The sequence below is a fragment of the Chiloscyllium plagiosum genome, unplaced genomic scaffold (genome assembly GCF_037043375.1).
Source record: "Chiloscyllium plagiosum isolate Xiang-an unplaced genomic scaffold, Cpla_swu_hap1 HiC_scaffold_20, whole genome shotgun sequence".
Taxonomy (NCBI): Eukaryota; Metazoa; Chordata; class Chondrichthyes; order Orectolobiformes; family Hemiscylliidae; genus Chiloscyllium; species Chiloscyllium plagiosum.
Genome location: NW_028270158.1, coordinates 11101189 through 11116902, shown reverse-complemented (window position 1 = coordinate 11116902; position 15714 = coordinate 11101189). Strand labels below are relative to the sequence as shown.

At 44.0% G+C, this 15714-nt stretch overlaps 1 protein-coding gene across 6 annotated transcripts in view; it reads right to left on the bottom strand.

Annotated features, from left to right (window-relative positions):
• LOC122560847 (syntaxin-binding protein 4) overlaps nucleotides 1-15714 on the bottom strand; it is a 136150-nt gene that overhangs the window by 73849 nt on the left and 46587 nt on the right. For all 6 annotated transcript variants that reach the window (XM_043712009.2, XM_087997664.1, XM_087997665.1 and 3 more), the window contains 3 exons: nucleotides 9312-9407; nucleotides 6725-6794; nucleotides 6202-6276 (listed from right to left, as the gene is read on the bottom strand). In XM_043712009.2, coding sequence (XP_043567944.2) covers nucleotides 6202-6276; nucleotides 6725-6794; nucleotides 9312-9407 — 241 coding nt within the window. The remainder of the gene's footprint in view (nucleotides 1-6201; nucleotides 6277-6724; nucleotides 6795-9311; nucleotides 9408-15714) is intronic.

The window sequence follows — 15714 nt, the reverse complement described above, 5'->3', positions numbered from 1 at the left end:
TGCCGCTGTTTAAGAAAGGTGAACTGTAGACCAGTGAGCCTAACATTGGTGGTGGGCAAGTTGTTGGAGGGCATCCTGAGGGACAGGATGTACTCCAAGCCCTCCGTTTTTCCTCTCCAGACGTCCCCAACAGTACCCTTCCACCGACATTCTCATTCGTTTGGCCGAACTGGTCCTCACCCTTAACAATTTCTCCTTTGAATCCTCCCACTTCCTCCAGACCAAAGGGGTAGCCATGGGCACATGTAAGGGCCCCAGCTATGCCTGTCTCTTTGTTGGCTACGTAGAGCAGTTGATCTTCCTTAATTACACCGGTACTACTCCCCACCTCTTCCACCACTACATTGATGACTGCATTGGTGCCACCTCGTGCTCCCGCGAGGAGGTTGAGCAATTCATCAACTTCACCAACACATTCCACCCTGACCTTAAATTTACCTGGACCATCTCTGGCACCTCCCTCCCCTTCCTGGACCTCTCCATCTCCATCAGTGACGACCGACTTGATACTGACATTTTTTACAAACCCACCGACTCCCACAGCTACCTGGATGACACCTCTTCCCACCCTACCTCTTGCAAAAATGCCTTCCCGTATTCCCAATTCCTCCGCCTCCGCCGTATCTGCTCCCAGGAGGACCAGTTCCACCACAGAATACACCAGATGGCCTCCTTCTTTAGAGACCGCAATTTCCCTCCGCACGTGGTTAAAGGTGCCCTCCAACGCATCTCGTCTACATCCCGCACCTCCGCCCTCAGACCCCACCCCTCCAACTGTAACAAGGACAGAACGCCCCTGGTGCTCACCTTCCACCCTACCAACCTTCGCATAAACCAAATCATCCACTGACATTTCCGCCACCTCCAAACAGACCCCACCACCAGAGATATATTTCCCTCCCCACCCCTTTCCACCTTCCGCAAAGACCGTTCCCTCTATGACTACCTGGTCAGGTCCATGCCCCCGCTACAACCCACCCTCCCATCCTGGCACTTTCCCTTGCCACCGCAGGAACTGTAAAACCCTACGCCCACACCTCCTCCCTCACCTCTATCCAAGGCCCTAAAGGAGCCTTCCACATCCATCAAAGTTTTACTTGCACATCCACTAATATCATTTATTGTATCCGTTGCTCCCGATGCGGTCTCCTCTACATTGGGGAGACTGGGCGCCTCCTAGCAGAGCGCTTTAGGGAACATCTCCGGGACACCCGCACCAATCAACCGCACCGCCCTGTGGCCAAATATTTCAACTCCCCCTCCCACTCTGCCGTAGACATGGAGGTCCTGGGCCTCCTTCACCACCGCTCCCTCACCACCAGACGCCTGGAGGAAGAACGCCTCATCTTCCGCCTCGGAACACTTCAACCCCAGGGCATCAATGTGGACTTCAACAGTTTCCTCATTTCCCCTCCCCCCACCTCACCCTAGTTCTAAGCTTCCAGCTCAGCACTGTCCACATGACTTGTCCGGACTTGTCCTACCTGCCTATCTCCTTTTCCACCTATCCACTCCACCCTCTCCTCCCTGACCTATCACCTTCATCCCCTCCCCCACTCACCTATTGTACTCTATGCTACTTTCTCCCCACCTCCACCCTCCTCTAGCTTATCTCTCCACGCTTCAGGCTCACTGCCTTTATTCCTGATGAAGGGCTTTTGCCCGAAACGTCGATTTCGAAGTTCCTTGGATGCTGCCTGAACTGCTGTGCTCTTCCAGCACCACTAATCCAGAATGTACATGTATTTGGAAAGGCAAGGACTGATTAAGAATTGTCAACATGGCTTTGTGCGGGAGAAATCATGTCTCACAAACTTGATTGAGTTTTTTAAAGAAGTAACAAAGAGGATTAATGAGCAGTAGTTGTGACCTTTATGGACTTCAGTAAGGCATTTGACAAGGTTCCCCATAGGAGACTGATTAGCTAGGTTAGATCTCATGGAATACAGGGAGAACTCACCATTTGGATACAGAACTGGCTCAAAGGTAGAAGAAAGTGGGTGGTGGTGGAGGGTTGTTTTTCGACTGGAGACCTGTGACCAGTGGAGTGCCACAAGGATTGGTGCTGGGTCCTCTACATTTCATCATTTATGTAAATGACTTGGATGTGAGCACAAGAGGTATAGTTAGTAAGTTTGCAGATGACACTAAAATTGGAGGTGTAGTGGACAGCGAAGAAAGTTACCTCAGATTACAACAGGATTTTGATAGATGGGCCAATGGGCAGAGGGGTGGCAGATGGAGTTTAATTTAGATAAATGCGAGGTGCTGCATTTTGGGAAAGCAAATCTTAGCAGGACTTATACAGTTAATGGTAAGGTCCTAGGGAGTGTTGCTAAGAGACCTTGGAGTGCAGGTTCATAGCTCCTTGAAAGTGGATTCGCAGGTAGATAGGATAGTGAAGAAGGCGTTTGGTATGCTTTCCTTTATTGGTCAGAGTATTGAGTACAGGAGTTGGGAGGTCATGTTGTGGCTGTACAGGGCATTGGTTAGGCCACTGTTTGAATATTGCATGCAATTCTGGTCTCCTTCCTATCAAAAGATGTTGTGAAACTTGAAAGGGTTCAGAAAAGATCTACAAGGATGTTGCCAAGGTTGGAGGATTTGAGCTTTAGGGAGAGGTGAAAAGGCTAGGATTGTTTTCCCTGGAGCGTCAGAGGCTGAGGGGTGACCTTATAGAGGTTTATAAAATCATGAGTGACATGGATAGGGTAAATAGACAAAGTCTTTTCCATGGGGTGGGGGACCCCTGAACTAGAGAACATAGGTTTAGGGCAAGAGGGGAAAGATATGAAAGAGATCTTGGAGGCAACTTTTTCACTGAGAGGGTGGTATGTGCATGGAATGAGCTGCCAGAGGAAGTGGTGGAGGCTGGTACAATTGCAACATTTAAGAGGCATTTGGATGGGTATATGAATAGGCAGGGTTTGGAGGGATATGGATCAGGTGCTGGCAGGTGGGATTAGATTGGGTTGGGATATCTGGTTGGCATGGACGGGTTGGACCGAAGGGACTGTTTCCATGCTGTACATCTCTATGACTCTGTGATGTAGATATAGAAATCAGGGAGAGGGCTGTGAGATCCATGATCAAGTTGTCATTAAGAAGGTGGAATTACTTCACTATTTTACTGGGATTAGTATTGACCCGGATAAGATGCATCCCTGGGGCTGTAGCAGGCAAGGGTGGAGACTACAGATGCTCTGACATTAGTTTTCTAATCTTCTCTGGTCACAGGAGGAATGCCAGAGAATAAGATGACAGTTACGATGGTACCATTATTCAAGAGAGTTGGTAGGGATAAACCAGGGAGCTATAAGCCAGTGAGTCTAACATCCGAAGTAGGGCAACTATTGGAAAGACAGAATTAATCTCCATTTGAAGAGACAGAAGTTAATCAAAGATAATCAGCTTAGCCTTGTAAGGAGAGGCCCTGGCAAACAGACTTGATTGATTTTTCGAGGAGGTGACTGGGTGTGTCGATGAGGGTAGTGCGGTGGATGCAGTCTACCTGGACTTCAATCAGCTTCTTGTCAAAGTCTCACGTGGCAAACAGACTAGAAACTAAGAACCCATGGGATCCATGGGAAACTTGGCAAATTGGATCCAATATTGGTTTAGTAGCAGGAGGCAAAGGTTGATGTTTTGTGACTGGGAGCTGTGTTCTGAGGGGTACTACAGGGTTAAGTGCTCAGTCCCTTTATTCTTGATGTGTGCATGATGTGTGTATGATGCATGTATGATGCATGTATGGTGTGTTTATGATGTGTGTATGGTGTGTGTATAATGTGTACATGATGTGTGTATGGTGTGCCTATGATGCATGCATGATGTGTCTATGATCTGTGCAAGATCTGTGTATGGTATGATGGGTCTATAATGTGTGTATGATATGTGTATAGGGTGTCTATGATGTGTCTATGAAGTTTGCGTGCTGTGTGCATGCTGTATGCATGATGTGTGTATGTGTATGATGTGTTTATGATGTGTGTATTGTGTGTCTATGGTGTGTCTATGATGTGTGCATCATGTGTGCATGATGTGTGCATGTGTATAGTGTATCTATAATGTGTGTATGATGTGTGTATGTGCATGGTGTGTCTATGATGTGTCTATGAAGTGTGTATGATGTGTGCATGGTGTGTGTATGGTGTACCTATGACGTGTGTATGTGTATGGTGTGTCTATGAAGTGTGTCTATGAAGTGTGCGTGGTGTGTGTGTGATATGTGTATAGTGTGTCTATAATGTGCGTATGATGTGTCTTTGATGAGTGTATGGTGTGCATATGGTGCGTCTATGATGTGTGCATGATGTGTGTATAATATGTATATGGTGTGTGAATAGCGTGTATGATGTGTGTATAATATATGTACGATGTGTGTAAGATGCGCATGATGTGTCTATGATGTGTGCATGAAGTGTGCATGATGTGTGTATGTGTCTATGATGTGTCTATGGTGTGTACATGATGTGTGTATGATGTGTGCATGATGCAGGCCTGATGTATGCAAGACAAAAGTGAGAACTGCAGATGCTGGAAATCAGACTCTAGATTAGAGTGGTGCTGGAAAAGCACAGCAGGTCAGACAGCATCCGAGGAGCAGGAGAATTGACGTTTCGGGCAAAAGCCTTTAATCAGGAATGAATGTATGAAGTGTGCATGGTGTGTGTATGGTGTGTACATGGTGTGTCTATGATGTGTGTGTGATGTGTCTGTGATGTCTGCATGATGTGTGTGTGATGTCTGCATGATGTGTGTATGATATATGATGTTTGTATGATGTGCACAAATGTACATGATGTGTGTACGAATGGGCCGAGGCATGAATGGAGGAGGTATGATCCGTAAGTTTATAATTAACTCAAAACCATGGTGAAAGTGGGGACTGCAGATGCTGGAGACCAGCGTTGAAAAGTGTGGTGCTGGAAAAGCGCATCAGGCCAGGCAGCATCTGAGGAGCAAGAGAGACGTTTCGGGCATAAGCCCTTCTTCAGGCTTATGCCCAAAACGTCTCTTCTGCTCCTCGGATGCTGCCTGGCCTGATGCGCTTTTCCAGCACCACACTTTTCAACTCAAAACCATGGTGGTTTAGTAATAAATGAGGACAATATCGATAAGCTGATCAGATGGGCAGAATAGTGACAAATGTTATTTAATCCTGAAAATTGAGAGGTGATGCATTTTGGGAGGACTTACAAGGCAAGGGAATCCATGTTGAATGGTCACACCCCAGGGAGTACAGTGGATCAAAGGGACTTTGGTGTGCATGTTCCATCAATACTTGAAGGCAGCAGTATAGACAGACAAAGGGGTTAAGAAGGCACGGAGCCTTTATTAGCCAAGGCATTGAATATACATGTATCTGAAAAAGATACAGACAGGAACTATCACAAACATTTAGGAAATATTTCGATGAAAACTGGAAATGCAATAGCAGACAGGCCATGTATGGGCCACAGGCTGAGAATGGGATTAGAGATGATAGGTGTATAACCTGAGGGGCAGTTTCTTTACACAGAGGGTGGTACACATGTGGAATGAGCTGCCAGCGGAAGTAGTTGAGGTGGGTACATTAACAACATTTAAAAAGACATTTGGATAAATACATGGATAGGAAAGGTTTAGACGGATATGGGGTTAGCGTGGATGGACATTTTGGTCAGCATGGACCAGTTTGAGCCAAAGGGCCTATCTCCCTGCTGTAGGACTATGACAAACACGGACATGATGGGCCAAAGGGTCTTTTCTCTGTGCTGTAAACCTCTTTGATTCGTATCTCTAAGCTGATATCCTGTTGAAAACCTTTCCCTGAATGAACACCATAAAAACAGGTCATCTGCTAATGATCTCTGAGTTGTTTACAGCAGTGTGCCGTGGGCATTTCCAACATTACAGCAGTGACCACGCTACACATCAAGGCAACAAACTCCATTGAAAGTATGTGAAGTGGGTTGTGAGCATGGAACGTGAGTGAATTCAGATGAAAGGACCTTTGGTGGTTCTAGAGCATGGCCCTCAAATGTATTTCGATCTGATTTCAGGCTCAAAACCGACAGTAGCTACGGGCCACTGTGCTACAACTGTGGATGAGTCAAAACATAAACCAAGAGGAGAACAAATAGTGAAGTTGGGAAAAGAGGCTGCAGGGAGCCACAAAGTAACATAGCCAGGATAAATTGTGATATCTCTCTCTCTTACCTGCCCTGTTCATCTCTGGCAATCATTAACCGCATGCTATTGGATGATGAAGCTCCTCGAAGGATTTCCACAGCACTAGAAACAAGAAGCAAGAGAGAGGAGGGGGGTGTCTAGACACACTTTTATAGCAGGGAACACATTTCTAAAATATTCCATTCACTGCAACTGTTTTACAATATCCTCAGAAGTCATAAAAGACACAATAAAAATCCAAGTTTCTTCCTCTGCGTTCACTTCTTTCATCTGCTTTATTTTGTTTCTCTTTCTTTCCCTCCCTCTCCCTTTGGAAATATTTGAAAGCAAATGTTTCGCAATGTGCCTTAAATTGGGCTGGGGAAGGACATTCCCACTTCTCCTGGTTACAGGAGGATGCCAAAGGTGGCACAGTGGCTCAGTGGTTAGCACTGGCTGCCAGGGACCCAGTTGGTCCATTGCAGCTGGGGGTCTGTTTACTGACCCATCCGGTTCGTCAGATGTGAATGACTGAGACAGTCTCTTTCACATCACTGGCCATCGCCTGTACCTTTCATTCGTCACTCCAACCAGACTCTCACCGTTAACCTCGAGAATCTGGTCTCCAGGTTGCAGCCGCCCTAGAAATGAAGAAAAATGTTTCACTGGTGCGTTGGAGTCAATGAATGAAACAGCCATAACCCTCACATTGCAACTGGGAAAGCTCATCACTGGAAGACATTTGCAAAACAATTGGACACAAGTTATTTAGAGGCGGAGTAAAGCTTTAATGCTACGTTTCTGATATCTGAATAACAAAGAGAGCCATTAGATGGCAGAGTAGACCCGATGGGCCAAATGGCCTACATTTGCTCTCTGTCTTATAGTATTAAAGGAGGAGGGAACTAAACCTGTGCCTGAAACTATTGATACATATATTTTTGGTCCTGCTTGAAAGGATGACTCATCACCTTCTCCAGGAGATAACAAGGCCCATCCCAGATGATCTGGGACAAATGGTGGGCGTCTTGGCATTACCACAACCTCTGTCCGAATCCTGAGAAGGACACTAGATATTCTACTCAAAACAGTTGATGGCATCAGGAACATTGGCTCCTGTTCTCACTGATGTGTGAACATAGGGGTATAAGAAATAGGAGAAACGGGTGGACTATTCAGGTCCTTTATGCATGCTTCGTCATTCAATACAATCAGGACCGATCCAACTTCCTGATGAAGGGCTCTGGCCTGAAACGTTGATTCTCCTGCTCCTCCTGACCTGCTGTGCGTTTCCAGCAACACATTCTCGACTCAGATCTAACTCAATGGCACTTCTCCCCCCTACACTCCAGATCCTCAAATCCCTGAGAAATCGGTAATCTATTGTTTATTCTTAGTCACTACTCAACAGTTGAACAGTTACAGCCCTCTGGGATAGAGAACTTCAAAGGTTAACTATCCTCTCATTGAAGAAACCTCTCCTCAAGGTAATGCTAAATGATTGTCCTGAGGCTGTATTAATAATTCTCGAGACATGGGAACGAATGTCTTGCAAAGTCTAGTGTGTTTCAATGGGATTATATCGCACTCTTTACACAGGAGAGAAAGGACACCATTTCCTGTTGCCTGCAGACCAGTCAGTGCCTCCGAAGTGAATGGCCTTTCAGCCTCGAGGATCCATTGGAGGATGAACTGGAGACGTTGGGACTGCTTTCCTGGGAGAGATGAAAGCTAAGAGGAGAGCTGATGGAAGTTTTCCAAATCCATCAGGATAGGGAGAAGAGAAGAGGCATCAGAGGAGTGTGGAACAGGCCTGTGGATTTAAAATGTTTTGCAAAAGAAGCAAATACGCAATGAGGAAAAAGATTGTTCTCACAGTGAAATGGTGTCTGGAATGCAGAGTCTGCAAATGTGGTGGAGGGAGGTTCAATTGAGGGGGTCTAAATGGCATTGAAATCGAAAGGGGGTTGGTAGGAGATTGGCACTAAGTGAAAATGCACAAGGCGTTAATGCAAACACAATAGGCCGAATGGCCTCCTTCAGTCATTCTGTTTAGAGAGTGTGATGGAACATGACCACTGTAGGTTTAGGCAGTGTCTCTTAGGATTGGCAGGATCCAGTCAATACCATCAGACCAGGCCTTCTATTGATCCCTGGGATCTAAGACCTGGTATGAAAGGCATTTTGCTTCACCTTGGCTCCTCCTCCCAACTCAGTTTTACTGGACTGCCCATGCCCTGTGCTCCATTTCCAACAGAGTATCGAACCCATCACGTCCATTGGTGGTGTACCCTAATCCTTGTCATAACACCTGTTACTGAAGCCATTATCCCAAGGGCTGTTCTCTCAATAGAGAGAGATTGTTGGTGGTGGTTAACCTGGGGTCACCACGCCACAGTTGGGGGCAGAGGTTGAGAAGGAGAGTCCCCTTCGTGATAAGCTCAACCAGCTGTAGGAATTGAACCCACAGCGTTGGTATCACAAGCCGCCTCTCCAGCCAACCGAGCTAACTGACCCCCTCACATCTGCATTACCTGCTGATAGACCCAATAGCCCAGTACTCTCCCAGCCATCAGTCATATGTCATGAACTTTGGATTGCACAACGCACAGTTGTTTGTATCCTATCATGCTCCAGATCTCAGGTACCCATTATTTTCCAATTACTCCCTGATTGTCCTCACCCCAGTCCCCCAACAGCTCAACCTTAAAGCTCCCATCCAGATGTTTAAGATTGGTTTGTAATCTCAAATCTGTTTCCCTATCTCTATCTCTATCATCCTCCTTAATTCTATTAAGGTCCCCAGTCTTCCTCAATACATTCTCTGATGTGACCTTCTGGTGAATCCCAGCCTGACCCCTTCCCTTTGTCTCTAACTGTGTGCCTCTATAGGCCCGAGGATTCCCTTCTTAAACCCCTGTCCTCCTCAATGACCACTGCTTTAATCTAGCTTTCAGAAAACCCCTCCCTCTCCTTCTTTAATTCTGCGATTATTTCTTTTTGGTTATGCCTCGGGATCCCATCCTACGTTAAAGATGCAGCAGGAAAACGAGCAGCCATTAAATTGTAAGTGAGCATGACATAATAATCTGCACATTTTGATATTGTCAGTGTTACATTACATGGTTATAACCATTGGCAGTAAAATGACCACTCACCATCCACTGAAGCTAGACCACCAGGTAGAATCCTCTTGACGTACACCCCATACTCCTCACCCGTCAGCTCCTTTAACCCTCCAATCACCTTAATACCTGCAAGCATAAGTTACTCACATGAAAACATCAATTGTGTATGATTTCTGCAGTAGGCCCATCATTCAATATGCTAAGGTTGTGTTTCTCTGTCCAGTATTTTCCAGTGACTCTCTCTGTAGCTCAGTTGGGAAAGGGAATTAGCTGAATGTACTTCAGATAAGTCTTAGACTTCACTGAAGTGATTTCATTTTTTTTTCCCTGCCTATCTATTGAGTAAGCTCCCTGTTCTTCTCTCTTTTTATCCCCTTTAACCCCCACACTACCACCTAAGTGTGGTAGTGCTTATTTTTTTCCCCAGCACCCATGGTGTGTGTGTGTGCAGGTGTGAGACACAGTGAAAGACACAAAGTGCACAAATCTTTATTCAATTTCCACCACCAGGAAGATAGGAAAACACTGAAGTGATTTCATTAAAGTCAGTCATGCTTCAGTTATTGGGTGGACTGTTAGAACATCGAGATGTTTTCTACCAACTACTTTACAGTTCCATCTGTGATTTCTACACGGTTAAAGCTGTAAAAGACTTCTTTACTTAAAGGCTTACAAATTAAAATATCTTTGAGAGAATGAGTGGACATGCTGGAATGAGTGGATAAAGCTTTTCATGACTTGTCCTAATATCTCCTAATGCACCTTTTTTTAAAATCACCTGATATTAACCACCCGATGAAGGAGCGTCGCTCCGAAAGCTAGTGCTTCCAAATAAACCTGTTGGACTATAACCTGGTGTTGTGTGATTTTTAACTTTGTACACCCCAGTCCTACACTGGCATCTCCAAATCATTTTTTTAAATCTGTATTCTTTCATTGAGTCATACAGCACGGAAACAGACCCTTCGGTCTAACCAGTCCATGCTGACCGTAATCTCAAACTAAACTAGTGCCACCTGCCTGCGCTTGGCCCATATCCCTCCAAACATTTCTTACCCATGGACTTATCCAAACGTCTTTTAAATGTTGTAACTGTACCTGCATTGACCACTTCCGCAGGAAGTTTATTCCATAAATGAAACACTTTCTGTGTAAAAAATTGCCCTATGTCATTCTGCTCCTCTTACCTTAACCATTAGTCTTGAAATCCTCTCCCTAGGGAAAAGACCTTTGTTATTTACCTAATCCACACCCCTCATGATTTTATAAACCTCTATAAGATCACCTCTCAATCTCCTGCACTCCAGCCTATCCAGCCCCTTCTTATAACTCAACCCTCCACTCACGGCAACATCCTGGTAAATCTCTTCTGAACCCTCTCCGGCTTAATAATATCCTTCCTGTAACAGGGAGACTGGAACAGCACACAGTACTCCAGAACAGGCCTCACCATCGTCTTGTACAACCTCAACATGATGTCATGGGGTATGGGTGTCGCTGGCATTTCTTGCAAATCCCTAATTGCCCGAGAACAGAATGATTTGCTGGAGCCACAACAGAGAATCAACAACATTCCTGTTGGTTTGGAGTCACGTGTAGGCCAGACCAAGCAAGGAAGGCCGATTCCCTTCCCCAAGTTAGTTAACCTGGTGGGTTTTTAGGTCATCGATGATGGTTGTCATGGTCACCATAACTGTGACTAGTTTTATGTTCCAGATCAATTAATTAAATTTCAACTCCATCACCACGGTGGGTTTGAATCCATGCCCCCAGAACATTAGTATAACCGCCCTGACACCACCATCTCCCTTTTGGTGTCTACTTTTGTTTAATAGTCACTCCCAAGAAGTGACAAAATACAGCCTCAATGATATTGTATAAATGCACATCCTTGTTGTTGGTGTTTCAGCTGCAGCTATCTTCATTCCATTGAAACAAACAATAACCTTAAATGAATCATTCACAATTGTTTTATCATGGCTAAATCCAAGGATTTGTTGGGATGAGACTTTAGTGAGTCAAGTTCTGGAGTCCACATTATAGGGGGGATGTGTTTGTACTGGAAAGGGTATAGAGGAGATTTACCAGGATGTTGGCTGGACTGGAGACTTTCAGTTATGAAAAAAGATTGGACTGATTGAGGATGTTTTCCTAAGAGCAGTGGAGACTGAGGGGGGACATAATTGAGCTGTATAATACTATAGGGGGACACAGACAGTGTAGATAGAGTTTTAAGGTAAGGGGCAGGACGTTTAGAGGTGAAGGATTTTTTCACCACCTGGGCAGTGGAAATCTGGAAGTCACTGCCTGTAACAGTGATAGAGGTGGGAACCCTCATCACATTGAAAAAGTGTTTAGGTGCACCATAGAAAACATTCTATCCAAATGCGTCATGGCTCAGTACAGAGTCTGCCCAAAACCATAAGAAACTACAGAGAGTTGTGAACACAGTTTTTGAGAAGATTTGTAGCTCGGATGCTTGTTGTTGTGGTTCTGTTCGCCGAGCTGAGAATTTGTGTTGCAGACGTTTCGTCCCCTGTCTAGGTGACATCCTCAGTGCTTGGGAGCCTCCTGTGAAGTGCTTCTGTGATGTTTCCTCCGGCATTTATAGTGGTTTGTCTCTGCTGCTTCCGGTTGTCAGTTCCAGCTGCCCGCTGCAGTGGCCGGTATATTGGGTCCAGGTCAATGTGTTTGTTGATAGAATCTGTGGATGAGTGCCATGTCTCTAGGAATTCCCTGGCTGTTCTCTGTTTGGCTTGTCCTATGATAGTAGTATAATAGTTGTGAACACAGCCCAGTCCATCACACAAACCAACCTCCCATCCATTGACTCCATCTATACCTCTTGATGCCTCAGAAAGGCAGCCAACATCATCAAAGATCCCTCCCACCCCGGTTATAATCTCTTCCAACCTCGTCCGTCAGGCAGGAGATATAAAAGCTTAAATACACACTCCAACAGGTTCAGGAACAGCTTTTAACCTGCTGTGATTAGACTGGATATCTCAAATTTCAAATCTACTGTTGATCCTTTTATCATACACCTCTTGCGTAGCAATAACCCTGTACTCTTCGCTCTGTCAATGCATCTGATGATCTGTATGTCATTGGATGTTATGATCTGCCTGTACTACTAGCAAAACAAAACTTTTCACTGAACTTAGGTACATAAATCAAATCAAATCAAATGTGTACCTGCAATGCCAAGACAAACAAGGAGGATTTGATTAAAAATCATACAACAGCAGGTTATAGTCCAACAGGTTTATTTGGAAGCACTAGCTTTCAGAGCATAGCTCCTTCATCAGGTGGTTGTGGAGTACAAGACACAGAATTTATAGCAGAAGTTTACAGTGTGATGTAACTGAAATTATATATTGAAAAAGACCTGGATTGTTTGTTAAGTCTCTCATCTTTTAGAATGACCATGCTGATTTCAGTTCTTCCATATATAAATCGCAAAACTTTTTTTTAGTTACATTCTCAAGTGAACTATGAAATAACTTTTTCAATATATAATTACAGTTACATCACACTGTAAACTTTTGCTATAAATTCTGTGTCTTACAATCTTATACTCCACAACCACCTGATGAAGGAGCGTCGCTCCGAAAGCTAGTGTGCTTCCAAATAAACCTGCTGGACTGTAATCTGGTGTTGTGTGGTTTTTAACTTTGTGCACCCCAGTCCAACACTGGCACCTCCAAATCATAAAGGAGGATTTGGGGGAGCATTGGAGCAACAAGAAACCACGCATGAGAGTCAGCTGATCGATTCCGAAAAAGTTTGTAAAGAAATCAGTGATAGTACGAGATTGCCAAAGGTTATCTGCTAAACTGGTGGAGGAAAGATATTGAGTGGATTGAGAAGCCCTCCTGTGGGTTTAGGGGTAACATGGCATTCACACACAAAGGGGAGAATGGAATGTCTTTACAAACAGTCAAATGCATGAGCAAGAAGGTGCTGTTGAGCTAGATCAGTAGTGATGCAGTTGATGCAGTCAGAGTGAACTTAGAACTGTACAGCACAGGAATCAAGACCTTCAGCCCACAATGAACTAGATGGACTGAATAGCCTACTCATTCTATTACTCATGTCCCTCAAGAAATGTCAAAAGGACATATGGTATAACCTCGCCAAGGTGGCTGGCTGATCATGTATGAGGATTAATCAGGCTTAAGCGTAAATATATTAACCAATTGAAACAAGACAAGACTGGCTTATAGGGAGGGGTATCATGCACTGCTTAAGACAGTGAAAGCTGCTCTCCGCTACAGGTCAGCGGAAACAAAGGTGGCGGAAATCTCCAGTAGAAATAATAAACTCATTCCCCGCCATACTAGAGGTCAGAGGGTGATAAAGACCTTAAAGGATGCTAAAGGATTACCCAGGAAATACTCAGACAGGCTCCAGATAAAATAGATCCTTTGCTTCAGCCTCTGCTGAATGCACAAAGGGACTATGCACAGTTACACAATGTGTCAGTGCCACTAAAACTAGATAAAGTGTTAAAACAGATACAAATCCTTTTGCCTGGCTTTTAACGCTGGCCAGGTTGCTGGCTGCTCTTTGTACGAAATGAGTTAGAAACTCACATACTCCCGCAGAAATGAGGCCCCAAAGCTCTGACTCAAAACCTGCTGACTGACTTCCCACTAGAAATACGTAAAATTAGCTTTTAAATTTAATTCATCGTTGAAGTGGAGCAAATGTTTGAAAACTGCAGCCTTTCTCAAGAGCGCTTCCTGTAAAATAGAATCAATGCTTCGATTCAAAACAAAAAGAATGCTGCAGCGTAAACATTGGAAAAGTAGTAATCAAATATTTCACTTAATCAACACTTCTCTTTATGCAGTGGTGCCTGGTGCTAATTAAGTAGGCTAATTGTGACATTAGGATTGGTAACAACAGCAATAAATACAGCGGCTTGGGATCAATTATAACAGATCTGACTGATCTGATTTACCTAACCCCTGGATCATGTGATAGTGGGATCATTTGCTTCCTTGTATTAGATGCCTTCTATAAACACACAAGGTCATTGCTGCCCATTTCTCTTTTTTTAAAGATATTTTTATTAGAGATTTAACATTTTTACAAGTTTACAAAAATAAACAAAACTTTCAAATACAAACATTGATATACAATTAAATCAAATATACAATAGCCAAAATTTAACAAAAGAAAAAATACCGAAAAGGAAAAAAAAACAAAACTCAACTATCTACTAATCTAACCTACAACTAACCAGGGTGTATATTTAAGTCTCTTACATGTTCGGAATGTGTTAACATCAAATGTAATAAAACCCGTATTCGTGTGGGATTCCACTCCTAAGGGGCCCCGGACCAGCCAGGTTTGTAATCTCAATTAAATAAAAGCCCTTGTTAGGATAGCCGAAATATCTGTATTTATGTAATTCAAGAAGGGCTGCCATATTTTATAAAATAATTCGGTCTTTCGGTGCACCATATTTGTAAGGAAGTCAAGGGGAATACATTCCATAATTAATCTGTGCCAATTTGAAAGTCCAGGGGGACCCTCAGCCACCCAGTTCACCAAAATATTTTTCCTTGCACAGAAAGAGAGAATAGAAAATAGTCTCTTCCCATGCATGTCCAGGGAGGGAAAGTTCGAAAAGACCAAAAGGAGAGATACAGGGTCCACTTTAATTTCCGTTCCTAAAATTTCTGTCAGGGTACTTGCTACTTTAATCCAATATCTACGGATCTTATGACAGGTCCATAGGCAATGTACAAGAGTGCCCACCTCTATTTTACATTTGGGACACATTGGAGATGCTCCTGCCTTAAATTTTGCCAATCGAACCGGTGCAATATGGGCCCTATGAAGTATCTCCAGCTGGATAGCCTGGGTTCTGTTACAGATTGTGATTCTTCTAGCGTTTTCCCAAATATCATTCCATGTTTCTATAGAGATTTCTAGTCCCAAATCCTGATCCCATGTTTTAAGCAGATTATCCATATCTCCCGATACTTCATCATGTAGTAAATGATAAATAGTACTGACGGAAGATACCCCCACTGGTCGTAGGACACTACATTCTCTATCTGATTTATAAAGACTATCTAATAACGTAGTCTTCTTCTGTATATAGTCTCGAATTTGGAAGTATCGAAAGAGGTCTCCATTAGGTAATCCGAATTTCTGACGCAGCTGTTCAAAAGACATCAGGACCCCATCTTTAAATAGGTCCCCTAGACATGAGATACCCCTGGATCTCCAGAGTTTAAAAGTGACATCTGTAAACCCCGGTTGGAATCCCCATGCTCCCACTATCGGTGCATAGGGGAATATTTTTTGTGAATTACCCTAATTTTGCTGCATTATATTCCAAGCCTTAATTGTGTTTAGTATTATAGGGTTTTTGCAGTGATCTGTAATGATTTTCCTCTTGTCTGAAAATAAAAGG